Genomic DNA, 23750 nt, shown 5'->3' on the forward strand with positions numbered 1-23750 from the left:
TAAGTGGTACTTAACAGGTAAATAAACATGTGAATCTTAGTTTGTTTTTCAAAGCAATTCAGTCATAAATGACATCACTTTGCACAGTAAGCTCTTATTTCCATATTTTTCACATGAGCAATGGAACACGTACATGTGGTATGATTTTACACTCAAAAGAACATCTAGCTTATCAGAAGGGTGCTTTCTTGTTAAAATCTCATCTTGTTTTATGTGAAACAGATGGGTATTAACCTTTCTGTGAATTCTGGAGCGCATCTCTCATTCCTCTGATGCATGCTTTCTGCTTTCATGGCCCAAGAGCCTCAGTCAGGGCCGGCTCTGGCTTTTTTGCCCTCGGCAAAAAAGCCACCCGTCACCCTCCCCCCCACAGCGCGGCAGGGGAGAGCGCTGAGCCCGGCTGTTGTCCCGCAATCCCCAACCGGCCGGAGCGCCGGGGGGAGGGCGGAGAGCCCAACCAGGGCTCTCCGCTCTCCCCGGCGGCCAGAGCGCCGGGAGGAGGGCGGAGAGCCCAGCCGGGGCTCTCCGCTGTCCCCGGTGGCCAGAGCACCGGGAGGAGGGTGGAGAGCCCCCGGCGGCAAGAGCACCAGGAGGAGGGCGGAGACCCCGGCCGGGGCTCTCTGCTCTCCTCGATAGCCAGAGCGCCGGTGGGAGGGCGGCAAGCCCGCTGCAGCTCCGCTCTCCCCGGCGGCTGGAGCGCCACGGGGAGGGCGGCGAGCCCAGTCATGGCCCCACTCTCGGGCCGGAGCGCCCCACCATGCCGCCCCCCTCCAAGCGCCGCCCCAAGCACATGCTTGGTGGGCTGGTGCCTGGAGCCGGCCCTGGCCTCAGTATATCCTCTGCAGATTCAGGATGATGGACCTTCTACTCAAGAAAACCCAACAAGGTGGTTTGATATGATCCAGATAATTTTCAAATATATTTTTTAAATCATCCAAGTCTCTACAGTTCATATTTAAATATGTTTAAAATAGTGTGTAAATCAAGGAATGATGTGTAAATTAAATTGCTTGGCCCCTGCAGCACCAGTCTACAATTTGCAATTAAATAAATTGAAACCAGTATTGGACACCTTCAGCAAGGAATCAGACTGTAGCTTACTTTACTACAGTGCATACTATGGCTTGGGTGCCAGATGAATCCATCATCTTGCCTTTCTGGTAATGGTTAGGGTCTTTTAAAACCACAAGGCCAGACCAAATCTCTGACCTTCCCAGCCACCACAGATCTCAGATCAGTGCACATCTTCCAAGGCTTGGCTTTAGTGGTTGTCAACATCTAGGTCCCTAGCCTGCTGTCGACCTGGCAGCTCCATTCTATTGCTCTACTCATCCTCTCCTTTTCTTATATCTGAAGTATCAAAGTTCTTTGCTTCAGTCCCGGCAGCCACCCTGTCCTCTGACTGGCAGCTCTGTGCTGCTGTGTCTGGTGATTCATGCTGCCTAAGCCTTCCTGTATCTTCCCGTCCAGCAGGCAAGAAACCTAGCATTTTCAGCTTGCCAAAAGAGCAGCGACTTTGTCATATCATTGAACTGGGAGCTCATGTTGAGTTGTTTGTCCTCTATGATGTCTAATGGCTTGTCAAAGGGCTGACAAGATCCTTATATATATAAAAAGGGAAGTTGTGAATAGGAGTAGGGAGATGATTTTTACCTCTGCATTATGGTATATATGGCATTGGTGAGACCAGTACTGGGATATTGAGTACACTTCTGGTGTCCTCATTTAAAAAGGAGGCTGAGAAATTGGAGAGAGTTCAGAAAAGAGTCACAAAAGTGATTTAGGGGCTGGAGAAAATGCCTTACAGAGCGACATAATGAGCTCCATCTGTTTAGTTTTTCAAAAAGAAAACTGAGAGGTGACTTGATGACCTTCATGGGAAGAAAATGCTGTGTTCTAAAGGGCTCTTTAATCTAGTAGAGAAAGGCATAACAAGAACCATTGCGTGGAAGCTGAAGCCAGACAAATTCAATTTAAAAATAATGCACACATTTTTAACAGAAAGGGTGATTAACCAAGCGAAGTAGGGAATTCTCTATTTCTTAATGTCTTCAGGTCAAGATTGGAACATGTGCATTAGCTATGTAATTGGGCTCAGGACAAGAGTAACTGTGAAATGTGTTATACAGGAAGTCAAACTAGATGATCTATTGGTTCCTTCTGCCTTAAAGTCTATGAATTTTCCCAGCCTGCTCTACAGCCATTCCATTCTTTGACTCACTTTGGTTGGGCATTACCTTCTAATATTTGTTCATGTAGGCTTTTCAACCTAGAAATTAAATGTTTCATTCATTCATTTGATGTCACATGATTCAAGTTGCAGGATCAAGGTACTTTTGAAACTCTAGCCAGAACAAATGCCCAGTGATTCAGTGCCTTAATTTTTTAGTGTCTCATTGTGAGATGTTTCTAAGGATCCCAATTATTGGAAAATGCTTCCTACCCTCTGAAAATCAGACTTGTTTGGGTCAACCACAAATCAGAAATGGATGCTATGTTTAACTGACTTCCCTGTAAAGTAATTGTTAGTTTCACAGTTTCAAGAATTACTGTAGAGAGACGCTTTTAGTTAAAAATGGGGAAAGCATCTTTTACAGGCCATGTGTTCCCTTACACGGTTATCTACTGTTCACTCTCTGGTCTTGAGCCCAACAATGATCGCTGTCAAGCGATTAAAAAACATAATCACAATTAATTGAGTGAGTAATCGCACTGTTAAACAATAATAGAGTACCATTTATTTAAATATTTTTGGATGTTTTCTACATTTTCAAATATATTAATTTCAATTACAACACAAAGTACAAAGTGTACAGTACTCACTTTATTTTTAATTACAAATATTTACACTGTGAAAACCAAAGTATTTTTCAATTTGCCTAATATGAGTACTGTAGTACAATCTCTTTATCATGAAAGTTGAACTTACAAATGGAGAATTATGTACAAAAAATAACTGCATTCAAAAATAAAACAATGTAAAACTTTAAAGCCTATGAGTCCACTCAGTCTCACTTCTTGTTCAGCTAATCGCTCAGACAAACAAGTTTGTTTACATTTGCAGGAGATAATGCTGCCCGCTTCTTGTTTACAATGTTACCTGAAAGTGAGAACAGGTGTTCTCATGGCACTGTCATAGCCGGCATCACAAGATATTTACATGCCAGATACGCTAAAGATTCATATGTCCCTTCATGCTTCAACCACCATTCCGAAGGACATGCGTCCATGCTGATGACGGGTTCTGCTTGATAAAAATCCAAAGCAGTGTGGCTTGATGCATATTCATTTTCATCATCTGAGTCAGATGCCACCACCAGAAGGTTGATTTTCTTTTTTGGTGGTTCGGGTTCTGTAGTTTCTGCATCAGAGTGTTGCTCTTTTAAGACTTCTGAAAGCATGCTCCACACCTCGTCCCTCTCAGATTTTGGAAGGCACTTCAGATTCTTAAACCTTGTGTCGAGTACTGTAGCTATCTTTAGAAATCTCCAATTGGTACCTTCTTTCTGTTTTGTCAAATCTACATGAAAGTGTTCTTAAAATGAACAACATGTGCTTAGTCATCATCCAAGACTGCTATAACATGAAATATATGGCAGAATATGGGTAAAACAGAGCAGGAGACATACAATTCTCCCCCAAGGAGTTCAATCACAAATTTAATTAACACATTTTTTTAACGAGCGTCATCAGCATGGAAGCATGTCCTCTGGAATAGTGGCTGAAGCATTAAGGGGCATACAAATGTTTAGCATATCTGGCATGTAAATACCTTGCACTGCCGTCTACAAAAATGCCATGTGAACACCTATTCTCACTTTCAGGTGACATAAATAAGAAGCGGGCAGCATTATCTCCCGTCAATGTAAACAAACTTGTTTGTCTTAGCGATTGGCTGAACAAGAAGTAGGACTGAGTAGACTTGTAGGCTCTAAAGTTTTACATTGTTCTATTTTTAAATGCATTTTTTGGTACATAATGTAAGTTCAACTTTCATGATAAAGAGATTGTAGAAAAACATCCAAAATATTGAATAAATTTCAATTGATATACTATTGTTAAACAGTGCGATTAAAACTGTGATTAATTGCGATAATTTTTTTTTTAGTTAATCGCATGAGTTAATGGCAATTAATCAACAGCCCTAATATTCAGCAATCTTTAGTCATTGTGTGCATGCAGAGTTCCATAGGTTTCTCCCCGATTTGAATTGTCTTGATAGAAAATTCCTGTTTAACCTGTGAAACACCAATTTCTGATAAACAAGGATAGTGGAAAATTACATAATGGAAAACTTCGATGACAATTTTTGTACCAATTTCCTTGACATGAAACATTTTTGGCAGTAGCTTTCATATTCATCTTGTTAGAAGAATAATTGTAAAAGGAGAATCATAAAATAGCTAAGGAACCTGTTATGCTCTTTGCTTTGTATTTTAAATTGTAGAATGAATACTGGATTGGAGAAACTGAAAGAGGCATCTGAATCAGTGGCTGCTCTAAGCACAGAGCTGGAGGTTAAAGAAAAGGAGCTTCAGGTTGCTAATGAAAAAGCTGACATGGTAGGCATAGCTTTGTACGTGCAGTGCTCTTTAACTTCTTGTGCTTCCTTTCATTTTCTCATTGACAAGGAATAATTTAAGAAGGAGGAGTCAATTAGGAGTTAAAAAGAGGTCTGTGGTATAGCATGTCAATAGTGAATATAATATACTTATTTGAATATCCTAATAGTTCATGGATATGAAATTAGACAGATGGATTCTTACACTGAAAATTAATACACAGTAACAAATTCTTTCAGCAGTGTATTTTCTTTGATATTTGCTGGTTGTGTTTTTCCCCATTTTTAGGTTTTGAAAGAAGTCACTGTGAAAGCACAGGCTGCTGAGAAGGTGAAAGCTGAAGTACAGAAAGTGAAAGATAAAGCCCAGGCTATTGTAGACAGCATTTCAGCCGATAAAGCCATTGCTGAAGAAAAGTTGGAGGCTGCTAAGCCTGCTTTAGAAGAGGCAGAGGCAGCTTTAAAGGTCAGTATTAAAAGACAGGGACAAGTAGGTCTACCATTTTCAGAGGATGTGCTCCATAGACAGTAGGCTGGTGGGTTGAGCCACATACCCTACCAGTTGACAAACATTTCCCTTTTATCTCATAAATGTCGGTCAAACTGAATGTGCTCATGAGTTAGTTAATCCTACAACAAAAGGAATGCTTTCAACACTTAAATACTGATTGTGATTTTTCATGTTAAACTCGCAGCAACTCACATATGTAAAAGCGACTCCAGTCCTTGGTTTTGATATCACACTGGTAACCAGCTAATGCCACTGCTGATATTTTGTTCAAACACTGCTGAATAGACAGTGACTAGAGGTTTATTCCATCCTAACATAGGTCTCTTCCCTCTTGTCTTATATTTTCTCCTATTATGTATATTGCACCAAGTTTACTGCTGTCCTACTCCCTTTGCCTCCTTCTTCATGACTACTTCTGTCAGGTCTCCAATACCTGGAAACACTATTGCCACTAGTTTTCCCATGTTCCCTTTGTCTCCAGCTTTGGACACTACTCCAAAAGACATCTTTGCTGTGAAGTGTTTACGCTGTAATGGAGTAGCTCATTCTGTATGTTCTTGGTAGTGGTAATGTCTGTTTCTGCCCATGACTTTACATTGTGCATCACTGGGAGTGAAAGTCCCATTTTAGTTTAGTGTAGATCAGTGATACTCAGACCTCAGTGGTTCAGGAGCCAAATTAGCAATCAACATTACCCAAAAGAGCCACAGTCATGTGAATTAATTCACTATTATTGTCACAGCAAAATGACTGACCACATATTCTACAATTAGTTAATAACATAGTAAAAGCATCCTGATTGGTTAATAACTTAGATCGGTTAATAAGTAAATCACACAGTGTTTTCATATCATGTGCTGCCAAGAGCCGCAGGAGACACATTGAAGAGCCACTTGTGGCTCCCGAGTTTCAGTCTGAGAATCACTGGTTTAGATCTTGCACTGTATAATTCAATGGGCATATACACTAGTATGTAAAGTGATAAATAATAATTCAGAAAAGAACTTTTGATGGAGAATAGCTTCAGTTCCCATTGTTGAAACCTGTTAATCTAATAGTGGAGAGCTGTTGGGGCGGGAAATGAGAGTCTCTGAAGAGCAAAGCAATGAGTGGGAGGTATGGACTAGTGATGGGAAAACCTCTAGGTTTGCAGGCTCGTGTCAGAGAAGTATTCAGACTTTCAGATGCTTTCCTTAACTCTTGAGCAGCCTTCCCCCCAAATGCCTTTCTCTCTCAGGTACATTATTCCTCCAAATAGATCTCTCCTTCAGATGATATTGGCCTTGCAGGACTGATTTTTCATGAAAAGGTGATTTCAGAGACCTTCTCTATTCTTCACATAAGAGTAGTGGCTTTTATGCACACAAAGATGTCAGAAAACTATAGTGCATTTTGAGACGTAAACTCCAAGGTGCCCTTTTAAAGCAGAACTGATCATAAGACTTGGGGTTGCAATGACTGAATCATGCTGCACCAGAGTGAAATAATAGGCCTCTGGTCACACTCAAAGATATAAATAAGTGGGATACCCCTGAAGAAAATCCTCCCAATAAAAAACTCTGTAAAAGGGGGTGGAGCTCCAAGTTATCTTGACTACTTCTCCAAGAAGATCTGTGCACCATGGAAGCTGTAATCAAATACTTAGGAACTTTCTAATGGTTTGGTTTCCATTCTAATATGTGAAGGCTTTGAATATTTACATATTTGATCCATATTTGCTCCCTGGCCTAATGAAGATGAAGACAGCAATCTAGTGTGTGACTGTGACAGTCGGAATGCAGTGATAGCATGTACAAGTCATGGATCTGTAACTAAGATCCAGCTATTAGATACAGTACCATGTAAAACAAAACAGAATTATGGTGCTAGGATGCTTTGTAGGAGTTTTGATTACTGCATAAACTGCTCAAACTATCCCATCAAAGTTTATGGTATCATCAGAAGGCCTCAGTGGAATTAATGCACAGTAATTCAATTACCTGCAGTATATTTGTCTTCTACCCTATACCCTGTTCCTTGTTTTATTCTGTGATTGACCAAAAATAAATCTCCAAAGCGAGTTAGTTCTTTGACAGCTATTTTTTTTAATGCAGCTATCCTGGTTTTACTAATACTAACTGACAATATAATCTTTGTAAAATAAATTCCAATATCATCTGAGATATAAAATTTAAATAATGCATGTAAAATTTCACTCTGGGTAAAGGTGTCAAATACATTACATAGACACTTATACTCTGTAAAATACAGATGACAATTTTCCATGAGGATATCATTGTTTTCTCCGTCTGAGAAAGAACTGTGTTGGCTTCATCTGCGCTATAACTGCTCACATGACAGCTTCAATAGGGAAAAAGACACACAAGCAGGAGCTAACAAGCATATGAATAAATATGTATGTAAAATTATTTTAACATTATTTCAGACCACAATTTCCTTTGAGTCTGAGAACACTCATTGTCAGTTGTGATTGTTGCATAGATTGGTTTTCTCATTATAATAACCTGGCAAATTATGGTCTGCAAGGACTTGAGAATTTTAAATTATTTACTAAGAATTTAATGGAATTTTGCTAGCAGCACAGAGAAATGTGTACTGCAATACTTGATCCATTTACAGGTTTCTTAGCTGTTAAGTGACCTTTAATTGGTCAATCTGCCCATTCGTCATAACTTCAAGACTTGTTAGTTTTAAATGACAAGACTACTATTAAGTGGAGAAGATACATTGTGGTCTTACATAAATAATTTTTAAAAATGTAAAATTCTTTAACACAAATTACGGTCCCTTTGTCCTTTCTATTACACTGATAATTGCTTGTAAAATGTGCAAACAAAAGCATTACGTCATGTAACTAAACTTAAGTTATTGAATGAGCTTTTTCTCTTCTTTTTCATCCCTCAGAACAGGCTTGCTTGTGTAAATTGCTGAGTGCCTACTTGGTGCTGCTGAACAGAAATTACTTAGTAGCTTACAAGAGGCAGCAGTTAAAACCTTTCAGAACTGGACCTTTCTAGTTTTATTCTGCTTGAGCATGATTTAACAATTAAAAACTTGCTATGAATACGTAGGTTGGATTAATTTTTCCAAACAGATCCTATGCCTGTAGGATGGATTCAATGCAAGTGTCCATCATTTTTTGATATGCATGTCTTTGAGATGGACAACATGGTTTACTACAGCAACAACAGTGATAATCCCTTTCCTTCCTCTCGATTTCATAGACAATCAAACCTGCAGACATTGCCACTGTCCGTACACTGGGCCGACCTCCTCATCTTATCATGCGTATTATGGACTGCGTGCTCCTGCTGTTCCAGAGAAAAGTGAACAGTGTGAAAGTGGACCAGGAGAAAAGCTGCACCATCCCATCGTGGCAGGAATCACTGAAATTGATGACAGCAGGAAACTTCTTACAGAACCTGCAGGTACTTTAAAAACATAGAAGAGAAAAATGGATTGTCTAATGGCTGCAGCAAAGCAAATGTTGTAAGAAGTATATGTTATATATTTCATTTGAAAAGTTATGGGTTTTCGACCCATTGTTTTGTGAAGAAACAAAAACAGGGCATAATCGTACAGTTTTCACTCAAAGGAAATGTCTGTTGATTTCCCATCTGAATTTTGCCTAAGTAAGGATTGTAGGATTGGGCTCGTTGTCAGATAATTTGCTATTGGCGGGTAGTTATGTTATCTATTTGCTTAAATCATAGGCCATTCACAAATTAGGATGTGCCAAATAAATTGTCGTGAGTTTTTTAAAACACCTTTGGAGAAGCTGATTGATGTGTGGTAATACAGTGTGGCTAAATTGTTCTCTCCATGATGTCTCCAGCAATTCCCAAAAGATACAATCAACGAAGAAGTTGTGGAGCTTTTGAATCCTTACTTTGAAATGGTAGACTATAACATAGAGACGGCAAAGCGAGTGTGTGGGAATGTTTCTGGCCTCTGCTCATGGACCAAGGCTATGGCTGCATTTTTTTCTATCAACAAAGAAGTGTTACCCTTAAAGGTAAGTCTGTATTGGTAAGCCAGTGGGAGGTTTTCCTAAATAACACTGTGGGATTTGGCCCAGTGGGCAGACAAACTACTGACTCCAGCATGTGACTAAGGGAACTCACCACCACAAAATCAAAAATACCACAAGAGCGCTCACCCAGCAAGTTGTGAATTTTTAAACAATAAGCATGTGCGCAAGTCCATCCTGATTTAGTAAAGCTTTTAAGCATGTGCTTGAATGCTTTGCTGAACTGAGGCTTTTGGGCTCTCTTTCTCTAAGTGCCTTTTTAATAAAGTAGAACAGCTCTATCTTATTCACAGAATCTGCTCCCTGTATATCTTTAGCCATGTCTGTTCACTTGGGTGGAAAAAAATTGTGCTGATGACATTTGACGCCTGTAAGCACTGCAGAACTGAACAGGTGTGGCATAGAACTTTGCATCCAGTTCTTGTGTATCTATAGAGCGACTAATGAAGGAGCTATACAGGTAGCACTAAGGGAATAACTAGGCCTACAGAACCTTTATGACTGGTAATGAGGCAGCAGAGGGAAAGAACCTAGCGTCAAGGAGCAGTTTACAGGGCAGGCAGTTATAAATATGTATTCCTTTTTTGTTTATAAACTAAGCATATTAGATCTGAAAATCATGCACACAATAAATATGAAACTTCAAACTGCCATTTCCACAGGGTTGAAGTGCTTTCTGGGCATTTGCCCATGCCATTTCTGTTCTCAGATAGATGTACCGAGAGAGAAATTTTCGAAAGTAACATCTGCCTTTTCATAAACAAACCTGGATTTGCTCACAGTTGAAGTATTTATTTATCTAACAATGAGACTTGTAGGTGCAAACACAAACTTCATGCAAAACTGAGTAAATCATAATTAACCAAATGCCTCCAGAATTAGTAAAATCTGGAATTTCGTAAAAGAAAATATCAATGTTGGGGACGTTTCCTTAGTGCTGGTTTGGACGCCAGTATAAGTTGGAGCAGCTTGAGAGCTAATTTTTACCAACACCAGCAGGAATGGCCTCTTAGGAGCCATGATTCCAGTTGGCTGTTGCAGGAGTGCAAGGCATTGCTGTCTTATCTCAATGCTGCTCTTATATTGAGGGGGCCCAGGAGTGCCTGGTGTGGAGCTGTCTCTGCTAGCTGCATAACTCTCTATGTCAAAGGAATCCCCAGCTACCCCCCTATATGGCCATTTTCCAGTTGCTTTCTGCTGACCGAGCAGGGCAAACCATAAGGCCAGGGACCTGGCCTACCTACAACCCTTTATCTACATACACAAAACTCTTAATATAAGTATGGGATTTGTATCATAAATTAGGGCTATACATGACCTGTAGTACTGGCTTGTTAGTACTGTATTTTAGATGAGATGGTTGATTATCTCCTTTATACTTTGAGGCCTTTCAAAGAACAGATTGATACTCAATAAGAAGGAATTAGAAGGACATGATCTGAGCATGGAATAGCTATAGGTCTGTGATGTTTATATTTGAATTCAGAAATGTGTTCTCTGTACACATGTAGTCTGAGAAAATGTGGAGGGTCATCTGAGTGAAATGCTTTATCCCCTCCTGTGAAGTGTTTTATCACAGAATTGCAGCTGAGAATTGTAGCAGAATTCAGTCTGTCAGACAATTGAATTGAAAGGATTCTGAGTAATAGCTTAATTATACAGAGCAGTTTAGATTTTAAATATAATGCTATGAAGCTTTAATTGAGATGTGGTTTATATCAAATGCTTTGAAACATTCTGTGTATGATTTGCTTTGCACATGTATATTTTGTAGGCTAATTTGGCAGTCCAGGAGAATCGCCTTGCCACTGCCATGCTAGATCTGCAGAAAGCCCAAGCAGAGTTGGATGACAAGCAAGCTGAATTAGATTTTGTACAGGCAGAGTATGAAAAAGCCATGAGGGAAAAACAGGTGCAGTATTCCTTACATTAAGATACTCTTTGACTGTTTTAGTCACTGATACTATTTATGCAATCACAAAATACAGAGCATCTCCTCAAACTCACTATTGTCCTTTGAAATGGAGAATTTAGGGAACAAAATTTGAATTTTTTGGGGACATCCTTCTTTTTTTGTTTTGTTTTCTCATATACTTTCCTGGCCCACTTTTCTGCCTCATTAAAACCCACTGTGTATGTAGCACAAAGCTTCATGCATTGAACACTGCATTTGTTACATGAATACGTGAATATTTCTGGGCACAGACATTTGAAATTGTGGACTTTAAGCTCCCAGGCTGGCAGATGTCACCCACCTTTCACCAGCACTTAACAGCCATGCGTACAGTAAAAAAATTAAAACAAAATTCAAAGGTTCCCATGAAGGGGCACAACCAGAATTTTCCTAATGAAGGGCCAGAGGGTGCTGGTTTGGGTATTTAGGGTCAAGCATGATGCGGAGGAGGGGGAATTACGTATGAGAGTCTCCCTGAGGTTGTCAGATCTGCCTGAAATTTTAATTCAGAGATAGATTTTTGTGACAGTGTCTCGGGGGCAGTAACTGGGTCCCCTTTGGTCCCTCGTATGCCATGCACAATGACATATAGGAGGCATCCCTATCCCCGGGGCACAGATGGAAGCTCCCCGCACTGCACAGTGGTATAGGATCTTCCCCTTCTAGGGACCATCTCATTAAGTCCTCCTCAGCCCTGGACTCCTCCCACCTGTTCCAGCCCTGGGGTTCCCATGATGGATCTGTGGTCTGTATTGCTCCAGCTGCTCTGTGCTGCAGCTTCAGCCACCCTTGTAGCCACAGAGAAAGCTCAACCATCCAGCTTGACTCAGTAGCTCCATCCTGGGTTGGGGTCGCCACAGGTGTGACCAGAGTGCATGATCCTGCACACAGCACCTATGCCATAGAGTTGTCCACTAGGGGAAGGGACCAGGAGCCACTGGAGTGAGTGTGTGTTCTCTATGACCCCTTGTGAGATGTATCTCTGGGGGTCTGAGCCGTGGGCAGGGCTAGGCAGCATGCTGTAGCCTCTGTCCAGAGTCCTGACTGTGTTGTTGGGCGGCAGTGTTTATGGGAAAGGTTGGGTCCTGTTGTGCCCCTGATCCCTTATATACAATTGTATGGAGCAAGCCCAAATATGCATCCATTCTTTGAAGTTGATGCATAGTGATGGAGCATTTCAGTTTTACGTGCTATGACTAAGGCCACTAGGACTAAGGCCACGTTTTAGTCACGGGTATTTTTAGTAAAAGTAATGGACAGGTCATGGGCAGTAAACAAAAATTCATGGCCCGTGACCTGTCCATGACTTTTACTATATACCCCTAACTAAAACTTGGGCCGGAAGGCCATGGGTGCTCGGTGGGGGGCGGTCTGGGGATGCCGCTGGTGCTGGGGAGGAGGGTTGCCCGGGCCCCCTGCTGGTTTTGGGGGGGGATGCAGGTGACAGCATGTGACCCAGGATTTCCGCCGGTGCTGGGGACGGGGGCGGATGGCAGTGCATGGCCTGGGCCCCCTGCTGCTGCTGGGCGGGGGAAGGTTGGCAGGGCTTGCAGGCTCCCTACTCGTCTCTGTGTGTCCCTGCAGCTCCTAGGGCGAATGATGGTCGGGGGGCTCCGTGCGCTGCTCCCGCCAGAAGTGCCAGCTCCGCAGCTCCCATTGGCCGGAAACCGCAGGCAATGGGAGCTTCATGGGCGGGGCCTGCGGGCACAGGCAATATGTGGAACTCCCTAGCCCCTCTGCCTACGAGCTGCAGGGACATGCTGGTGGGAGCCAGGGAGGCCCCCCCCATGTAAGCGCCACCCCACACCCCAACCCTCTGCCCCAGCCCAGAGCTACCTCCCACACATCCAAACTGCTGATGCTGGCCCAGGGGCTGCCCAGGTGCGCAGCCCCTGAGCCAGTACCAGCTGCTGCAGAAGTCTCAGAGGTCACGCAAAGTCACGGAATCCATGACTTCTGTGACCTCCATGACAGACACGCAGCCTTAACTATGATACTTGGCATATGGTAATGCAGTAAATATTAAAGGACTATTTGTGAGTCATTATGCCATTAAGGGTTTAATTAAAAGTAGGTTTTTCCTTCCACTTCCAATCAGTGTTTTTTTGTGTGGTCTGTAGACCTTACTTGAAGATGCAGAACGTTGCAGACATAAGATGCAAACAGCCTCCAGTCTTATAAGTGGTCTAGCAGGTGAAAAAGAGAGATGGACTGAACAGAGTAAAGAGTTTGCTGCACAAACTAAGAGGCTTGTGGGTAAGAATAATTTTTTATTATACAGACTTACTGTGAACTCTCCCTGTGACTATGAACTGGAGTGAAACTAAGGTCACCTGGGTTCTATTCCTGCCCTGCAAGTGGCTTCTTTGGGTGACTTTGGACAAGTCACTTAACCTCTGTGTCTCAGGGCAGGTCTTCACTACGGGGGCGGGGGTCAATTTAAGATACGCAAATTCAGCTACGCAAATAGCGTAGCTGAAATCGACCTATCGGAGCTGACTTATCCTGCTGTGAGAATGGCAGCAAAATCGACCTCCGCGGCTCCCCGTCGACGGCGCTTACTCCCACCTCCGCTGGTGGAGTAAGAGCGTCGATTCAGGGATCAATTGTCGCGTCCCGACGAGACGCGATAATTCGATCCCCGAGAGATCGATTTCTACCTGCCGATTCAGGTGGGTAGTGTAGACCTAGCCTCAGTTTCTTTAGCTCTAAAATGAGGATAAAGTCTAATTCTCTTTGTAAAGCACTTTTTGTCATCTTTGGGTGAGAAACACTACATAAAAGCAAGATGCACATAGTAAGGTACAAAATAGTTTGTACAGCATATAAAACTAGTGGTAACTCATGATACTTTCATGCTTATATAGTAATATTAGGGAGTATAATCTGTGGACTGCAGCTAGTAGAGGGTGACATGTGAATGATGACTATTACGGAAGCAGCATAGTTTGTATAGCTAAAGATGTTAAGATTTGTGCCTGAAATAGAGATTAATTGTTCTGTATGAATAATAGAGTGTATCTTCCCCACACGTAGACCACTTATTCTTCAAGGATAGAATAACTTTTTGGACAATTTTCCAATGAATACTTTGAGTTATAAGTATATTTACAGTAAGTAACCTTCTTCAGATCCTGCTAGTAAATTTGTGGTTTTTGAGATTAAAAATACTGTAAAAATTATAAGGAATAAACGACTTTGAAAGTTGACCACTTTGCTTCTATATATTTACATTATTGCTCATCAGTTTCTCTCTACACAATGATAATCTTTTAAAAAAATTTTGTCTACTAATACTGTTGCCATAATTTTCAGAATCTAAACTTTTGATTTAAAAAGAGTCATTAACCGTCTAGTCTTGGTTGTAAACTAACATGATAGTGTTGGAGGATATTAGTGTGGTGGTTGGTGGAGTCCTGATGGTGGTGGACTAGTGCTTGGGGACTGGTACTATATTGTGTGAAGGTTGAACTCACTTTTTTATTTTCTTGATTTCTATAGTTTGCACCGCTGGGTGGAAATAACTTTAACTACTTAACAGTTAACTGTTTTGTTATTCTTGCGGGGCATTTGGATTGGATTTAGTCTTCAGTATCTATCAAAGCTCTGAATCTATGATACCATCCAAATAATGCAAGGAGATATAAAGCACCTTTAAAAATACCAGTTTCACAGGTGTTACATTTTTCTTCTGATAACATGTAACGTCCATGGCCATGATGTGTGCCAGGGTCACTGGGAAATTAATGGGAATGAACTCAAGCCCTTATGCTCCAAATACCCAAGCCTCTGCTTCTTGAGCTGGAAAATAAATTCATGTATCCACTGCAAAAATATGGGTTGAACAGTTTAGATCCTGTCCAACAGAGATCACAGATCTTAATGATTACATTAGCATGCCATGTAGATAACTGCTGTGGAATTAGAAAAATCATGGATACAACTGAACATGTTCCTTTTGTTGAATCAAATCATGGGTGCCTGGAATATATCAAAACATAAGGGTATTCCCTGCTTTCACTCCCATTACTGAAGGAGACACTGGAGCTACGTCTACACTGTTACAGCTCTGGCATGTGGGGCATGGGTAGCTACATGCCAAAGTGAAAAGCCAGCTGCATCCATACTGTGTTTGTAACTATATGCATCAGTGTCAGGCTCTGGCAGGGGGAGGTAGTGGGGAAATGCTAGGCAGCACCCACTTTTGGAGCCTTCCACTGCAGTGGGGAAATGCTCTGGCAGCAGGGAGGCAGTGAGATGAACACTGCTAAAAATAGCAGTTAGATGGGAGAGACACTGCTTGAGCATGCAGAGACCCCATGTAATATATATATATCATAAGTTCTGGCATGTCTTTGATCAGGTAAACAGTGCCTCACCATCTGTGCTATTATTTATACCTGTGATAGGGTGTGTGTGCAAAATGTGCACTCTACATGTTGCAGTGAGTGAGTGTGCAGTGTAGATGTACCCGGGGATGCAGTATTTTGTGCACACACCTCCCTGTTTTCTCAGGCTAGGTTGAGCTCTCTGCACTGAGCAAGGATGTGACTGGGGGAAAAACTCTGCTCTTCCAGCCTCCTGCCAATAATAGGCACTGTGCTGTTGCTGCCTCCTGCCTGGGATGTCTATTTCTCCTGCATCCTGGCTTTTCAGTGTTTCACTGCAGAGCAGGGAGAGGGGAAAACCCCCAAAGCTGACAAAGACCATCAGCACCAGACCTTCCCCCATCCTGAGTCTAAAGATTAATGACTACGAGAAGCAAGACAAGAGAGTGACCCTCCTCCACCTTTAAGTGTGGGGAGTATTTGGCTGGCTGGCTGGCTGAATGAAGGGACCAGTGCTTTAGATCTGGGGGCAGGGAGGGGGTGGAGATGAAAACTGTTGCAAAAGGGGACATGTGGTTGCTGACTCACCCCCTGGGAATGCAGGGTTTAAAAGGGGAAGCCCTGCACCGGAAGCTCTGTTTTACATGGAGCAGTCTTGGAGGCAGCCAAACATCCTTGTGGCGGATGACCAGTGCAGGTACTCCATAGGGAAGGTATACAGTGACCAGACAAATGGCTTGGAAAAAGACTTAAAAAGAGGTGTTTGTTAAAGGAGTGAACAGGGACGGTTGGGGACTTCTGTGATTGGTATGGCATGGAGCCAACCCCCCCATTCGTATAGCCCACCTTAACCCTTCTACGAGGGGGGTGGATTAGGGTTACCATTCGTCCGGATTCCCCCAGACATATCCGGCTTTTTGAGCTAAAAATAGCGTCCGGGGGGAATTTGTAAATGTCCGGACTTCCCCCCCCCATGCAGAGCGCGCGCGGCTAACAGGGCAGCCGGCGGGATGGGGTCACTTACATGGGGCTCCGACAGCCAGAGAGAGCCCGTCCTCCGCCTCCCCTACAGCAGAGATCACTCCCTCCCTCCCTCCCTACATTCGCAGATCGCCTCCGGCAGTCTGGAGCTCCTCCCCCACTGCTGCCCAGCGTGCCGGAACGAACGGCTCAGGCCATTCCTGAGCAAGCTCAGAGACATTAGGCGAAGGCCAACAACAAGGGGGCAAGGAGGTCAGAGAAGGGGCAGGGAGGTTCTGGAGGGGGCAGTCAAGAGATGGGGGGGGTCGGGAGTTCGGGGGGGGCTTTCTGGGGGTGGGGGTGTGGATAAGGTTTTTGGCAGTCAGGGTACAGGTAGGGGGTAGGGTCCTGGGGGCATTTGGGGGGGGTCTTAGGAGGGGGCAGTTAGGGGACAAGGAACAGGGAGGCTTAGGTAGGGGTGGGGTTTTGGAGGGCAGTTAGGAGCAGGGGTCCCAGGAGGAGGCAGTCAGGGGACAAGGAGCGGGCGGGAGGGTTGGGAGTTCTGGGGAGGGGGGGCTGTCAGGGGGTGGAGAGTGGTTGGATGGGGCATGGGAGTCCCGGGGGTCTGTCTGGGGGTGGGGGTGTGGATAAGGGTTGGGGCAGTCAGGGTACAGGTAGGGGGTACGGTCCTGGGGGGCATTTGGGGGGGTCTTAGGAGGGGGCAGTCAGGGGACAAGAGGCAGGGAGGCTTAGGTAGGGGGTGGAGTCCTGGGGGGCAGTTAGGGGCAGGGGTCCTAGGAGGGGGCAGTCACGGGACAAGGAGCGGGGGGGAGGGTTGGGGGTTCTGAGGGGGGGAAGTGGGAGGGGCAGGGGCGGGGCTAGGGCAGGATGGGGCGGGGCCAGGGCAGGACAGGGGTGGGGCTCCTCCCGTCCTCTTTTTTGCTTGCTGAAATATGGTAACCCTAGAGTGGATGGTAAAATCCTGGCAATGGATTTGCTGGAGAGACCTGGATGGAAAAATAGGGGGAGCTGGTGGAACCCCCCCAGATAATTATGGAATAAACATGGGGTTACCTGTACTGTACACGTTTATCTGCCGGGTAGTCCCAGACATCTAATAATACTGTTGCGGCCTAATTAAACCCATGTCAAATGTCTCGGGTCCTTCTTTTGTTATAGCCAGACAACAGATCCTTGCTGGTATGATACACTGGGAATTTTCAGAACACCTTTGAAAAACTATATTTTTTAAGTGGTCCCAAAGTCTCAATAAAATCATGAGGTTAGAATTAGAAAAAAAAAAAAAAACATTTTCAGTGATATTTTGCACACAGCATAGTCAAGCAAATAAATCTGCCCTTACACAAAAAATTATACTGTAGGTCCTGTTGGAAGCTTTGCCTGTCTCTCTTGTTTGTTTCATCCAAGCACATGTATTACCCTAACAAAGCTGTCACAGTGTTTCAGTATCTTGTGCTTTTTTTTTTTAGGAGATGTGTTGCTGGCTACAGCTTTTCTATCGTATTCTGGTCCTTTTAACCAAGAGTTCCGCAATCTGTTGTTAAATGATTGGCAAAAGGAAATGAAAACCCGGAAAATCCCATTTGGCAACAACCTAAACCTTACAGAGATGTTGATTGATGCTCCGACCATCAGTGAGTGGAACCTCCAAGGATTGCCAAACGATGACCTATCCATACAGAATGGAATTATTGCCACGAAAGCAGCTCGTTATCCTTTGTTAATTGATCCACAGACTCAGGGCAAAATTTGGATTAAAAATAAGGAAACCAAGAATGAACTTCAGGTAACTTGAATGCAGACATTTCATACCCTCTAGTAGCTCTTACATAGCGGCCCAAATGCTTGGCTAATAGGGGGGTTCAGGTTGTAGCTAGCAATTATAATGTTTATATACTACCTACGTTGCATAGAATCATAGAATAGAATATCAGGGTTGGAAGGGACCTCAGGAGGTCATCTAGTCCAACCCCCTGCTCAGAGCAGGACCAATTCCCAATTAAATTATACCAGCCAGGGCTTTGTCAAGCCTGATCTTAAAAACCTCTAAGGAAGGAGATTCCACCACCTCTCTAGGTAACCCATTCCAGTGCTTCACAACCCTCCTAGTGAAAAAGTTTTTCCTAATATCCAACTTAAACCTCCCCCACTGCAACTTGAGACCATTACTCCTTCTTCTGTCATCTGGTACCACTGAGAACAGTCTAGATCCATCCTCTTTGGAACCCCCTTTCAGGTAGTTGAAAGCAGCTATCAAATCCCCCCTCATTCTTCTCTTCTGCAGACTAAACAATCCCAGTTCCCTCAGCCTCTCCTCAGAAGTCATGTGCTCCAGCCCCCTAATCAATTTTGTTGCCATTTGCTGGACTCTTTCCAATTTTTCCACATCCTTCTTGTAGTGTGGGGCCCAAAACCAGACACAGTACTCCAGATGAGGCCTCACCAATGTTGAATAGAGGGGAATGATCATGTCCCTCGATCTGCTGGCAATGCCCCTACTTATACAGCCCAAAATGCCGTTAGCCTTCTTGGCAACAAGGGCACACTGTTGACTCATATCCAGCTTCTCGTCCACTGTAACCCTTAGGTCCTTTTCTGCAGAACTGCTGCCTACCCATTCGGTCCCTAGTCTGTAGCAGTGCATGGGATTCTTCCGTCCTAAGTGCAGGACTCTGCACTTGTCCTTGTTGAACCTGATCAGGTTTCTTTTGGCCCAATCCTCTAATTTGTCTAGGTCTCTCTGTATCCTATCCCTACCCTCCAGTGTATCTACCACTCCTCCCAGTTTAGCGTCATCTGCAAACTTGCTGAGGGTGCAGTCCACTCCATCCTCCAGATCATTAATGAAGATATTGAACAAAACTGACCCCAGGACCAACCCTTGGGGCACTCTGCTTGATACTAGCTGCCAACTAGACATGGAGCTATTGATCACTACCTGTTGAGCCCAATGATCTAGCCAGCTTTCTATCCACCTTATAGTCCATTCATCCAGCCCATACTTCTTTAACTTGCCAGCAAGAATACTGTGGGAGACTGTATCAAAAGCTTTGCTAAAGTCAAGGAATAACACATCCACTGCTTTCCCCTCATCCACAGAGCCAGTTATCTCCTCATAGAAGGCAATTAGGTTAGTCAGGCATGATTTGCCCTTGGTGAATTCATGCTGGCTGTTCCTGATCACTTTTCTCTCCTCTAAGTGCTTTAGAATTGATTCCTTGAGGACCTGCTCCATGATTTTTCCAGGGACTGAGGTGAGGCTGACTGGCCTGCAGTTCTATTTTTAAAGATGGGCACTACTAGCCTTTTTCCAGTCATCCGGGACCTCCCCCAATAGCCACGAGTTTTCAAAGATAATGGCCAGTGACTCTGCAATCACATCCGCTAACTTCTTTAGCACTCTCGGATGCAGCACATCCGGCCCCATGGATTTGTGCTCATCCAGTTTTTCTAAATAGTCCCGAACCACTTCTTTCTCCACAGAGGGCTGGTCACCTCCTCCCCATGCTGTGCTGCCCAGTGCAGCAGTCTGGGAGCTGACCTTGTTCGTGAAGACAGAGGCAAAAAAAGCATTGAGTACATTAGCTTTTTCCACATCCTCTGTCATTAGGTTGCCTCCCTCATTCAGTAAGGGGCCCACACTTTCCTTGACTTTCTTCTTGTTGCTAACATACCGGAAGAAACCCTTCTTGTTGCTCTTAACATCTCTTGCTAATATCTTGTTGCATGCAGTCAGTGTACATTCTAGGTAGATTTAGCATTTAGCACTAGCGCAAATTCTCCCCTTTGTTACCTTGTAACCAGGCAAACCTGTTGGTTTCAGTGGGCTTGCTTGAAGCATAATCCAATGAAGAATGTGGCTGTTAGTGTGCAGATGGAAGACCTGATAAATTCTACAAGGAAAATGTTGTATGCCATTAACCCTAGGAAAATGAAAATGTGTATGCCATAGTTTGTTCTCTTATAGACTCATAGACCAGAAGGAACCATCATGATCATCTAGTCTGACTGCAGGCACATTGCAGGCCACAGAACCTTGCCCACCCACTCCTGTAATAGACCCCTAACCTCTGGCTGAGTTAATGAAGTCCTCAAATCATGATTTAAAGACTTAGAGAATCCACTCTTTACACAAATTTAAACCAGCAAGTGACCCATGCTCTATGCTGCAGAGGAAGGCGAAAAACCCTCAGAGTCTCTACCAATCTGATTTAGGGGAAAATTTGTTCCCAGTCCCAAAGACAAGTTAATTAGACCCTGAGCCTGTGGGCAAGACCCACCAGCAAGACAGATGGGTCTTGCTGCCTCCACTGCTCCCCTTGGAAGGCTGTTCCAGAACTTCTCTCCTCTGATGGTTAGAAACCTTCATCTAATTTCAAGGCTAAATTTGGTGATGGCCAGTTTATATCCATTAGTTCTTATGTCAACATTGACACTTAACTCCTCCCCCACCCTGGTATTTATTTATCCCTCTAATGTATTTATAGAGAACAATCATATCTCCCCTCAGGCTTTTTTTGATTAGGCTAAACAAGCCAACCTCTTTGAGTCTCTCCTCTCGTAAGGTAGGCTTTCCATTCCTCTGATCATCCTAGTAGGCCTTCTCTGCACCTGTTCCAGTTCGAATTAATCTTTCTTAAACGTGGGAGACCAGACTGCACCCTGCATTATGCTGATGTACTAAAAAATCAGCAGACACAGCATCACACTATTCCATAGCTTTCTGCTGAATTGGAGATAAATAGCCATTATTGTTATTTTATTTTATTATCATTATTCTTTTATTAGTGTTGCACCTAGGAGCCCTAGTCATGGACCAGGACCCCATTGTGATAGGTGTTATACAAGCACAGAACAAAAAGATGGTCCCCACTCCAAAGAGTTTACAATCTAAGTCTAAAACAAGAGACATCAGATGGATACAGACAGATGGGAGAGTACAAGGAAACAATGAGACGATATTGATCAGTATGTTGGCAGTGGTCTTAGCGTACCAGTGGCCTAATGGTTGAGTTTTTTGTAGACATTGTGGCAAAGGAGTTTAAGGGGAATTTGAAGGTGGTTAATGATGTAGGTTTGTGGTTATTTAGAAGGAGCGCCTCCCAAGCATGAGCCTTGTATTTATCTGTAACTGGTACCTGAAAACTGTTCTGCATCTCTTATACATTGGTAACAATTGTATAACTAGTGATATTAATGAAGTTTTACTGGATTTGAATTAGACAAGAGCAAAGAAACTAGACTGTGATGATTTACCTTATTATTGGTCTTGTTTTGTTGGGGTGAGAAAAGCAGCTGAGTTTTAAGCTTAAAAAGCAAAGCTGATGCATGATTTGTACCATGCAAAACATTTTATACAGGAAGAAGTTAAATTTAGGATTGGGTTTACCACTGCTGTATTCCACTTTACTCTAGTGGAATTAAACCTATACAAAACTGGAGTCCCATGGTGATGAATCAAGTGGTTGAACTTTTGGAACAAGTTTATGAATTTGGGGGGTGAGACTCTCAAAAATGCTTAGTGTTGGCCTAATTCTGCTCCCACTGAAGTTAACAGAAGTTTTACCCTTGACTATAGTTGAGTGGGAAACAGTTTTTCTGGCCCACACATATTTTCAAGTAGAAAATATTTTCCTCTCTTGAATCATGATAAAAGGTCAAAATTGTGAATATATTCGTAAACCAAAAACCAGATTTTTCATTTTCATTTTAGGTAACTTAAAAGGTTTTGTCTTGATAATTTTGGTCAGGTTTGATTTTGACCTGTTTTCTTTTTTAGTCTAGCTTACATTTCTAAATAAAAAGTCATTCAAACTATAAAAAAAAATGATTTTTTTGTTTATAAAATGTCAGTGTTTTGTTTTGACATGTACAATTTTTTTCTCAACTTTTTTCAGGTTGTGAAATTTGTCAGAATTGACCGTGTTTCACAATGTCAGTTAATTGGCAGTTTTCAACAGAAAAATGAGTTGAAAAATTCCCAGCCAGCTCCTCATGGAGAATGAGAGTAGCTCAACTAATATTGAGCATTCTGAAATCACACCCCTTTTCCTTGATCTTGGTCTTTAGCTAGTGTCTCTTTCAATAACATAACCATAGTAAACATACTAAAAACATTTTCTTTTACCACTGCTCTCATAACGAAGTGAGGCATAATATACTGGCTACATGTTTTATTTCTAGATCACATATCTGAATCACAAGTATTTCAGAAACCACTTAGAGGACAGCCTTTCTCTTGGAAGGCCACTGCTGATTGAAGATGTTGGGGAAGAGCTTGATCCAGCATTGGATAATGTTTTGGAGAAAAACTTCATCAAAACTGGTTCTTCCTATAAGGTAAAAGAAGAAAATATAACTGTAGGGGAGTGCATTAAAATGTTAAAATAATGCTAATTCTGTACAGCTATGATAGCCTTATGTTTGGATTTGTTGATAGCCAAGATATTTAAACCCTGCATTTTTCTTTTTCTGTTAGTCTTAAATGGGATTATAAGCATTAGAAGAAAATCCTATTTAAAACCCCATTGTGCTGTATTGTAAATTAATTATTGCATGCATAATTGTGCAGAAATTACAGAATCAGACAAGTTTCTGAACAAGTAGTTTGAGGCACTGCATGGATATTATCTTTGCACAGTTTTTTAATATAGAATTGGCTTTTTAAGTTAGATCTTTCCAAAATGCAGTAGCAGAAAAATTTTACTTGTGTATTCTGAACTATGTTGTAAGAATGTGACCCTTACTATCAGTGCTTTTCAATTCATCTGTCTGTTTCATAATATCTCATTGTGTTTTGCAATAAGGTAAAAGTTGGTGATAAAGAAGTAGATGTCATGAATGGCTTCAGACTTTATATCACCACCAAGCTCCCAAATCCAGCATATACCCCTGAAATTAGTGCCCGCACATCCATTATTGACTTTACTGTGACCATGAAAGGTCTAGAAGATCAACTCCTAGGGAGAGTCATTCTCACAGAGAAACAGGTAGGAGGAAAATAATTCCACTGTATTTCTGTTTGGTTTAGAATGAACATACATGTGTGCGTGTGTTGACAGGCAAGTTTCACTTGAGTTAAATTGATTATTCCGTTCTCTCATACTACAAGGTTACTGCTTTTCATTCTCTATGAACAACCGTGGGTGCAGCCTTGCTCAGAGAGCTCTTAAAAATAAGCACAATCGTAAAACAAAGTTGATATGATCCTGAAAAAGCTCTCTTGACTCTTTTGATTAGTCTTCCCTTTACCCACTGATTAAGGTCTTCTACTCGGTCTTTCTCAAACATGCACATTTTCTATCTTTTTTGTGTGTGTGCAAAATATACTACTTTGGATTCCAACATATGGTAAATAAAGTTTTCTATTCAAAATATGGTCTTTT

The 23750-nt window shown here is 42.6% G+C and overlaps 1 protein-coding gene across 1 annotated transcript in view; it reads left to right on the plus strand.

Annotated features, from left to right (window-relative positions):
* Nucleotides 1-23750, plus strand: part of DNAH5 (dynein axonemal heavy chain 5) — a 222059-nt gene that overhangs the window by 154705 nt on the left and 43604 nt on the right. Inside the window, exons 57-65 of the mRNA XM_054019813.1 lie at nucleotides 4448-4562; nucleotides 4851-5027; nucleotides 8297-8500; nucleotides 8908-9087; nucleotides 10877-11014; nucleotides 13177-13312; nucleotides 17835-18151; nucleotides 22549-22704; nucleotides 23172-23354. Of these exons, the coding sequence (XP_053875788.1) occupies nucleotides 4448-4562; nucleotides 4851-5027; nucleotides 8297-8500; nucleotides 8908-9087; nucleotides 10877-11014; nucleotides 13177-13312; nucleotides 17835-18151; nucleotides 22549-22704; nucleotides 23172-23354 (1606 nt within the window). The remainder of the gene's footprint in view (nucleotides 1-4447; nucleotides 4563-4850; nucleotides 5028-8296; nucleotides 8501-8907; nucleotides 9088-10876; nucleotides 11015-13176; nucleotides 13313-17834; nucleotides 18152-22548; nucleotides 22705-23171; nucleotides 23355-23750) is intronic.

This window comes from Malaclemys terrapin, chromosome 2 (genome assembly GCF_027887155.1).
Source record: "Malaclemys terrapin pileata isolate rMalTer1 chromosome 2, rMalTer1.hap1, whole genome shotgun sequence".
Classification (NCBI taxonomy): Eukaryota; Metazoa; Chordata; order Testudines; family Emydidae; genus Malaclemys; species Malaclemys terrapin.